This window comes from Rana temporaria, chromosome 5 (assembly GCF_905171775.1).
Source record: "Rana temporaria chromosome 5, aRanTem1.1, whole genome shotgun sequence".
NCBI lineage: Eukaryota > Metazoa > Chordata > Amphibia > Anura > Ranidae > Rana > Rana temporaria.
Genome location: NC_053493.1, coordinates 420,904,116 through 420,914,581, shown reverse-complemented (window position 1 = coordinate 420,914,581; position 10,466 = coordinate 420,904,116). Strand labels below are relative to the sequence as shown.

The 10,466-nt window shown below is 51.3% G+C and overlaps 1 protein-coding gene across 1 annotated transcript; it reads left to right on the top strand.

Moving 5' to 3' along the window:
* The first annotated feature begins 6,599 nt into the window (after positions 1 to 6,599).
* On the top strand, positions 6,600 to 9,062 carry LOC120941379 (mucin-2-like). Its single transcript, XM_040354719.1, has one exon. The coding sequence runs from the start codon at positions 6,600 to 6,602 to the stop codon at positions 9,060 to 9,062; it is 2,463 nt and encodes an 820-aa protein (XP_040210653.1).
* Positions 9,063 to 10,466: the final 1,404 nt, after the last annotated feature.

The window sequence follows — 10,466 nt, the reverse complement described above, 5'->3', positions numbered from 1 at the left end:
CAAGCAACAGAAAATCATCATAGTACGAGGAGCAGAGAGACAAGCAACAGAAAATCATCATAGTACGAGGCACAGAGCGACAAGCAACAGAAAATCATCATAGTACAAGGAGCAGAGCGACAAGCAACAGAAAATCATCATAGTACGAGTCGCAGAGCGACAAGCAACAGAAAATCATCATAGTTCGATGGCGCAGAGCGATGAGCAACTAAAAATCATCATAGTACGAGGCACAGAGCAAAAAGCAACGGATGTGTGTGACCTCTGCAAGGAGACCACTGCTTCTGCACCACAGAGAGCCGGGGGAAGTCTCTGCAGCATGCTGGCGGGGAACAGGTGGCCATTTTCAACCCACATTACATGATTTCTCTGGTGATCCTGCCATTTAGGCCCTTGTTTGGGCACTTTTTGTTACAGGGTGACAACGCTCTGGCCCAGTATCTTATTTGTGTTTTCTGTGTTGTCACCCTGTCACATGGTCTTCCGATGGAGACTACAAATGCTCATTTCAACACACATTGCACAGGCTTGGTCCGCCGTTGTCCCTGGTGATCCTGCCATTACAGTCCTTATGTAGACACTTCCTGTTATAGGGTGACAACGCCTTGTCCCTGTCTCCCAAGACTACAAGTGGCCATTCCAACTTCAACCCACATTACACAGGCAAAGCCCACTGTTGTCCCTAGCAATCCCACCACGATTGCCCCTATTTGGGCACTTCCTGTTAAAGGGGGACAACGACTAGTCCCTGTTACCTTATTGTACTCCTGCGTTGTCACCCTTTAACATGGGCTTTTGATGGGGACTACCAGTGGCCATTTCAGCACACATGAAACAGGAATGGCCCACTGTTGTCCCTGGTGATCCCGCCAGGAAGGCCCCTATTTGGGCACTTCCTGTTAAAGGGTGACAACGCCTAGTCCCTGTTTCCTAATTGTATTCCTGCGTTGTCACCCTTTTACATGGGCTTCTGATAGGTACATGCAGCATTTTTTGGCGGTGCAGCAGAACGCACGGCACTGCGTTAACGCCTTGTAACGCGGACGCGCCGAGGAGGCACGTTTTTTAGGGAATAGAAATGTTGGGGCCCCCTGGAAGTCCCGGGACAGAGGACATCCCAGGTGTCTGGTGCCGGGGGTTACAGACTTCATATCACGTCCGTCCATGAAAAGACGATGCATTGTATCCGCGTTATGATGGATGTGCGCCTGGAGGAGGAGGAGGGAAGTCATAGACAACCCCCGGGGGGGGGGGATCAGCTTCCTGAAACCCGACCCCGCCTGTCCTCCAACTGTCACTGTACTGTCATAAAACACAATGACACCCGGAGCTCATAAAACCCGCACAACCATCCTCCAGATGTGCTTTACGAAGGGGATAATCTGTGCTTACAATGTATCAATATCACCCATATAATGTATCAATATACAATGTATCAATATCACCCATATAATGTATCAATATCACCTGATCTGTATAATGTACTGCTATAATCTTCCTATAAATATATATCTATACTGATCAGCCATAATGACCACCCACCATGGACCCCACAAGACCTCTGAACCCATATGGAAGAAAAATATATTTACAATCATGGGCATCCGCTGAATTTTTTTCAGGGGGGGGGGGGGGGGGGGGGGGCGCTTCCACAGCGGCAATACACAGTCGCATTTAAAAGCACCCCGCTAGCGGCCAAATGGCGCAGCTAAAACGATGGTAAAGCGGCGCTTTACCGATAACGCGGCCAGCTGGCAGTGTGAAATAGCTCTTGAGATAATTCAGCTTCACTCCATGCCCATATAAATATAGGGGTGGATTCAAGAAGCAATTGCGCTGTGTAACCATAGGTTACACAGCGCAATTGCTTACTTGCCCCGGCGTAATGAATGCTCCTGATTCAGGAACCTTGTTAAGCCGACTGCAGCCTAAGATCTGCGCGGCATAAGGCTCTTATGACCTCATATCTTAGGCTGCATTCTTGCGTTGGCCGCTAGGTGGCGTTCCCGTTGTGCTCAGCGTATAGTATGCAAATTGCATACTAACACCGATTCACAACGTTGCGCGAGCCCTGCGTACGCAATTTACGTCGTTTATGTACGGCGGTTTTCGCGCAAGGTTGCCCCTGCTATTAGCAGGGGCAGCCCATGTTACGTATACCCGCTGGACGCCATTCACGTTCACTTTGAAGCAAATGACGTCCTTGCGACGTCATTTGCCGCAATGCACGTCGGGAAAGTTTCCCGACGGAGCATGCGCTCTACGATCGGCGCAGGAACGCACCTAATTTAAATGATTCCCGCCCCCTACGGGCGCGCCCGCGCAATTTACGGAGCTTCTGCAGCGCAAAAAAATTGCGGGGGCTCAGGGCAAAAACGTTGCCCTGCGCCTCCGTAAAAAAAAAGCGCAATTATACCTGAATCCGGCCCAGTGTCTAGAGAATGTACAGACCCCCCTTCAGCACAGACCCCCCCTTCAGCACAGACCCCTCCATTCAGCACAGACCCCCCATTCTGCACAGAAACCTCCATTCAGCACAGATGGACCCCCCTTCAGCACAGCCCCCCCCCCATTCAGCACAGACCCCCCCCTTCAGCACAGATGGACCCCCATTCAGCACAAACCTCCCCCTTCAGCACAGATGGACCCCCCCCATCCCATTCAGTACCTCAGATCAGCCATCAGCATGGCATGGGCACAGCAGGTTCCCTGTGTACACATAAACACTGGAGGGGGAGGTGGCTTCACTCTGCTCGCTGTGTCTGTGTGACATCCGGCCCGGGACTGCTCAGACAGCTCACAGCCGCGAGACTCTTCAACACCTTCTCTATTTTCCAGGGGGGGTCAATTGCCCCCCCTTGCCCTATGGAGCGGACGCCCATGTTTCCAATATATTTATTCAAAAAAATTATATATTTTAACCACTTGAGGACCGCCGCACGACGATATACGTCGACAGAATGGCACGACCAGGCACATCGGCGACCCTGTCCGAAGCTCCAGGACTCGCGGACCCGATCGCCGATCCCGCGATCGGGTCACAGGAGCTGAAGAACGGGGAGAGTTGAGTGTAAACAAAACCTTCCCCGTTCTTCTCTGTGGCAGTGACAGCGATCGTCTGTTCCCTGAAATAGGGAACGACGATCAGTGATGTCACACGTCCAGCCCCGCCCCCCCTACAGTAAGAAACACATATGAGGTCACACTTAAACCCCTACAGCACCCCCTAGTGGTTGACCCCTTCACTGCCAGTGTGATTTTCACAGTTATCAGTGCATTTTAATATATCGCTGTATAAATGACAATGGTCCCAAAAATGTGTCAAAAGTGTCCGATGTGTCCGCTATAATGTCGCCGTCACGAAAAAAAATCTCTGATCGCCGCCATTGCTAGTAAAAAAAAAAATTATTAATAAAAACGGCATAAAACTATCCCCGATTTTGTGGACGCTATAACTTTTGCGCAAACCAATCAATAAACGCTTATTGCGATTTTTTTTTTACCAAAAATATGTAGAAGAATACGTATCGGACTAAACCGAGGAAAATAAAATGTTTTTTTATATATTTTTTGAGGATATTTATTGTCGCTCTATTTTTGTATTTAGCGCAAAAAAAAAACCGCAGAGGTGATCAAATACCACCAAAAGAAAGCTCAATTTGTGGGGAAAAAAGGACGCCAATTATGTTTGGGAGCCACCTCCATCAATGAGCCTTCCCTCCCCACCTCCATCAATGAGCCTTCCCTCCCCACCTCCATCAATGAGCCTTCCCTCCCCCAACTCCATCAATGAGCCTTCCCTCCCCACCTCCATCAATGAGCCTTCCCGCCCCACCTCCATCAATGAGCCTTCCCTCCCCCAACTCCATCAATGAGCCTTCCCTCCCCCACCTCCATCAATGAGCCTTCCCTCTCCACCTCCATCAATGAGCCTTCCCTCCCCACCTCCATCAATGAGCCTTCCCTCCCCCAACTCCATCAATGAGCCTTCCCTCCCTCGCCTCCATCAATGAGCCTTCCCTCCCCACCTCCACCAATGAGCCTTCCCGCCCCACCTCCATCAATGAGCCTTCAATCCCCACCTCCATCAATGAGCCTTCCCTCCCCACCTCCATAAATGAGCCTTCCCTCCCCACCTCCATCAATGAGCCTTCCCTCCCCAACTCCATCAATGAGCCTTCCCTCCCCCACCTCCATCAATGAGCCTTCCCTCCCCAACTCCATCAATGAGCCTTCCCTCCATCAATGAGTCTTCCTTCCCCACCTCCATCAATGAGTCTTCCCTCCCCACCTCCATCAATGAGCCTTTCATCCCCACCCCCATCAATGAGCCTTCCCTCCCCCACCTCTATCAATGAGCCTTTCCTCCCCACCTCCATCAATGAGCCTTCCCTCCCCACCTCCATCAATGAGCCTTCCCTCCCTACCTCCATCAATGAGCCTTCCCTCCCCCACCTCCATCAATGAGCCTTCCCTCCCCCACCTCCATCAATGAGCCTTCCCTCCCCACCTCCATCAATGAGCCTTCCCTCCCCACCTCCATCAATGAGCCCTCCATCCCCCACCTCCATCAATGAGCCTTCCCTTCCCTACCTCCATCAATGAGCCTTCCCTCCCCACCTTCATCAATGAGCCTTCCCTCCCCAACTCCATTGATGAGCCTTCCCTCCCCCCACCTTCACCAATGAGCCTTCCCTCCCCCACCTCCATCAATGAGCCTTCCATCCCCACCTCCATCGATGAGCCTTCCCTCCCCACCTCCATCGATGAGCCTTCCCTCCCCATCTCCATCGATGAGCCTTCCCTCCCCACCTCCATCGATGAGCCTTCCCTCCCCACCTCCATCAATAAGCCTTCCCTCCCCACCTCCATCAATGAGCCTTCCCTCCCCACCTCCATCAATGAGCCTTCCCTCCCCACCTCCATCGATGAGCCTTCCCTCCCCACCTCATCAATAAGTCTTCACTTCCCACCTCCATCAATGAACCTTCCCCCCCACCTCCATCAATGAACCTTCCCTCCCCACCTTCATCGATGAGCCTTCCCTCCCCACCTCCATCGATGAGCCTTCCCTCCCCACCTCCATCGATGAGCCTTCCCTCCCCACCTCCATCGATGAGCCTTCCCTCCCCCACCTCTATCAATGAGCCTTTCCTCCCCACCTCCATCAATGAGCCTTCCCTCCCCACCTCCATCGATGAGCCTTCCCTCCCCACCCCCATCGATGAGCCTTCTCTCCCCACCTTCATTAATGGTGGCTGTGTTTGATGGGCACAGTGGCTGAATTTGATGGGCACAGTGGCTGCGTTTGATGGGCACAGTGGCTGCGTTTGATGGGCACAGTGGCTGCGTTTGAGGGACAAAGTGGCTGCATTTGATGGGCACAATGGCTGCGTTTGATGGGCATAGTGGCTGCATTTGATGGGAACAGTGGCTGTGTTTAATGGGCACAGTGGCTGCATTTGATGGGCACAGTGGCTGCATTTGATGGGCACAGTGTTTGCAATTGATGGACACAGTGACTGCATTTGCTGGGCACAGTGGCTGCGTTTGATGTCACAATGGCAGCGTTTGATGGGCACAGTGGCTGCGTTTGATGGGCACAGTGCCTGCAATTGATGGGCACAGTGGCTGCGTTTGATGGGCACAGTGGCTGCATTCGATGGGCACAGTGGCTGCGTTTGATGGCACAGTGGCTGCAATTGATTTTTTATTTATTTTTTCAGTTTGTCTGCGTACCCCCCCCCCCCCCCAAAAATTTTGAGCACCATTCGCCACTGGAGTGATGTGACTGATTCAGTGATCTCTGTACTGCGCTGTGGTATATGTCAGAGCTATATAAATGTAAAATAATAATAATAGTGTGTGACTTTAGGGGAGGGGACATTAGAGTGTGAGCTCCTCTGGTACAGAGACTGATGTGACTGGCTCAGTGTTCTCTGTACAGCGCTGTGGTATATGTCAGAGCTATATAAATGTAAAATACTAATAGTGTGTGACTGTGGGGGGGAGGGGGGCATTCTTTTCCTGGTTTTGTGTAAACAGATCTCGCAGAGAGTAATAAGTGTCTCGGAATTGAGTGATGGTTGGTTTACAATCAGTCTCGGTGTCGATCGTCTCCTCCCTCCACCTCTCTGTAAATAATAAAGGAAACAGAAGACCATGAGCAGTAAAATGGATATTCAGCTTTTTATGGGTTTAGGAACATGTTTAGGTCCATAAATGCCCCTCCCCCCACCATCCTCTCTTCCAGTGTGACCTCAGGGAGGGATTCTTCACACCTCTCTATTACATAGTACCATGTAGACAACAAGCCCCCCCCCCCCCCCCCCTCAGGTGGATTCCTTCCCTCCCCTCCATGGCCTTTGAAGGTGCTCATCAAAGAACCTGCCAGGAGGACAAGCTGGAGGAATGTGGAGGGATTTCCTGGCCTCCGTCATAAATATTGAGGACCATTCTCCTTCCTAATAGCCGTGTTTACTGACAGTTGCTCGAGAACTTTACTGCTGGGCCCATGTCCCTCCAGGCCCCAAGGTGTCACCACTGTGCTGATCATTAGAAGATTACACAAGGTGTTTACCCCGGAGGATGGAAACATGATGGCGATTACTGGAGACAATACAAGCCATCCGACCAGACAACACAAACCGTCCACCCAACACCCAACCAGACAACACAAACCGTCCACCCAACCAGACAACACAAGCCGTTCATCCGACCAGACAATACTGTCCACCCAACACCCAACCAGACAATACAAACCGTCCACCCAACCAGACAACACAAACCGTCCACCCAACCAGACAACACAAACCGTCCACCCAACCAGACAACACAAACCGTCCACCCAACCAGACAACACAAACCGTCCACCCAACCAGACAACTCAAACCGTCCACCCAACCAGACAACACAAACCGTCCACCCAACCAGACAACACAAACCGTCCACCCAACCAGACAACACAAACCGTCCACCCAACCAGACAACACAAACCATCCACCCAACCAGACAACACAAACCGTCCACCCAACCAGACAACACAAACCAACCAGACAACACAAACCGTCCACCCAACCAGACAATACAAACCGTCCACCCAACCAGACAACACAAACCGTCCACCCAACCAGACAACACAAACCGTCCACCCAACCAGACGACACAAACCGTCCCCCCAACCAGACAATACAAACCGTCCACCCAACCAGACAACACAAACCGTCCACCCAACCAGACAACACAAACCGTCCACCCAACCAGACAACACAAACCGTCCACCCAACCAGACAACACAAACCATCCACCCAACCAGACAACACAAGCCGTCCACCCAACCAGACAACACAAACCGTCTATTCAACCAGACAACACAAACCGTCCACCCAACCAGACAACACAAACCGTCCACCCAACCAGACGACACAAACCGTCCACCCAACCAGACGACACAAACCGTCCACCCAACCAGACGACACAAACCGTCCACCCAACCAGACGACACAAACCGTCCACCCAACCAGACGACACAAACCGTCCACCCAACCAGACGACACAAACCGTCCACCCAACCAGACAACACAAACCGTCCACCCAACCAGACAACACAAACCGTCCACCCAACCAGACGACACAAACCGTCCCCCCAACCAGACAACACAAACCGTCCACCCAACCAGACAACACAAACCGTCCACCCAACCAGACAACACAAACCGTCCACCCAACCAGACGACACAAACCGTCCACCCAACCAGACGACACAAACCGTCCCCCCAACCAGACAATACAAACCGTCCACCCAACCAGACAACACAAACCGTCCACCCAACCAGACAACACAAACCATCCACCCAACCAGACAACACAAGCCGTCCACCCAACCAGACAACACAAACCGTCTATTCAACCAGACAACACAAACCGTCCACCCAACCAGACGACACAAACCGTCCACCCAATCAGACGACACAAACCGTCCACCCAATCAGACAACACAAACCGTCCACCCAACCAGACGACACAAACCGTCCACCCAACCAGACAACACAAACCGTCCACCCAACCAGACGACACAAACCGTCCACCCAACCAGACGACACAAACCGTCCCCCCAACCAGACAACACAAACCGTCCACCCAACCAGACAACACAAACCGTCCACCCAACCAGACAACACAAACCGTCCACCCAACCAGACGACACAAACCGTCCACCCAACCAGACGACACAAACCGTCCACCCAACCAGACGACACAAACCGTCCACCCAACCAGACAACACAAACTGTCCACCCGACCAGACAACACAAACCGTCCACCCAACCAGACAACACAAACCGTCCACCCAACCAGACAACACAAACCGTCCACCCAACCAGACAATACATACTGTCCACCCAACCAGACAATACAAACTGTCCACCCAACCAGACAACACAAACTGTCCACCCAACCAGACAACACAAACTGTCCACCCAACCAGACAACACAAACCGTCCACCCAACCAGACGACACAAATCGTCCACCCAACCAGACGACACAAACCGTCCACCCAACTAGACGACACAAACCGTCCACCCAACCAGACGACACAAACCGTCCATCCAACGAAACGACACAAACCGTTCACCCAACCGGACAACACAAACAGTCCACCCAACCGGACAACACAAACAGTCCACCCAACCAGACAACACAAACCGTCCACCCAACCAGACAACACAAACCGTCCACCCAACCAGACAACACAAACCGTCCACCCAACCAGACAACACAAACCTTCCACCCAACCAGACAACACAAACCGTCCACCCAACCAGACAACACAAGCCGTCCACCCAACCAGACAACACAAGCCGTCCACCCAACCAGACAACACAAACCGTCCACCCAACCAGACAACACAAGCCGTCCACCCAACCAGACAACACAAGCCGTCCACCCAACCAGACAACACAAACCGTCCACCCAACCAGACAACACAAGCCGTCCACCCAACCAGACAACACAAGCCGTCCACCCAATCAGACAACACAAACTGTCCACCCCACCAAACTAGACAACACAAACCATCCACCCCAACAGACTACATAAACTGTCTATCCAACCAGGCAACATAAGCCATCCACCAAACCAGACAACACAAACGGTCTATCCAACCAGACAACTCAAACCATCCACCAAACTGTCGTCCCAACCAAAAAACACAAGCTGTCCACTCAACCAGACAACACAAACTGTCCACCCAACCAGATAAAACAAAAGGTCCAGACAACACAAACTGTCCACCACCCAAATAGACAACACAAGCTGTCCAACAAACTAGAAAGTCGTTCTTATCTCTAACCATGGCACTGTGAAGTCTTCTAAAAGCTGACCATAGATTAATTCAAATTTGTCTGCTCCAGTAAGAACCAGATGAATTTCGATCAATTTGTGGACAACCTTTGAAAATATTGGAAAACATCTGTTAATCAGAGTCAGAGAAGAGTCCCACTGTAAAACCCACTGTTCTATGTTTTTGGTAATGAGTCAATGACAATATTAAGTGCTTATATGCTAATGTTAGCACACCAAGATTTAAGTAAAATTACACGCCCTTGTGTTCAATACTTCTTATACCAGAGTTCAGCTTTAACTTGTAACCATGGGCGTAGCATAAGGGGTTGCAAGGGTCACAATCCCAACCCCAGCTCCAGGGGGCCCCTGCAGCCTCCCTGTCATATTATCATATCCTCCACAAAGTGCAGCTCCGATCTGCCCAAGGGCCCCACAGTAGGGTGACCACGTGTCCCGGATTGCCCGGGACAGTCCCGCATTTTGCAGTTCTGTCCCGGGTCCCGGCACCTTCATTCCAGGACAATACAGTGTCCCGGAATGAAACTGACACACCCACCCGATGAGAGAGTGGGGCTGGGAAGCCGGCGTCCCTAACAACTGATGAGTCTTCAGCTGTCAATGGGCTTTCCCGCTGACAGCTAAATAAAAAATAAAGCTGTCAGTAAAAAAAAAAGTAAAAAAAAAAAACACGGCGTGGGGTCCCCCTCCCCTAGTCCATTCCAGACCCTTTGGGGGCTTCCAAATTCTGATAATCCCCCTGCCTGCATGCCACCACAACCACCAGCCAGGGTAAGATGGGGATGTGATGTTTTGGGGTGGGGGGGGGGGGTAGAGCACGTGGGTGCTGGTATGGACTGGGGGGGGGCACTATTTTTTTTCTTTTTCTTTTTTTCAATAGCCGGGTGACAGCAGTTGCAACCGTGAGTCAATTTAAATGTGATTTGACTCTTTTCTTTTTTGAATTTTCATTTTTGCTGCAGCTGGTTCTATACATGGTACACATGCCCCACTTTACAGGCAGACTAAGGGGACCCCCCCAGACACTATATTTAGAGGAATTCTTCATTTTTATTGTTGCACTTTAAGCATAATTAGAATCACTGCTCCTGAAAAACATTAAAAT

What these genes read in the sequence shown, in the direction of transcription:
- LOC120941379 (XM_040354719.1), top strand. Translation starts at nt 6,600, where the DNA reads ATGGCGATTACTGGAGACAATACAAGCCATCCGACCAGACAACACAAA.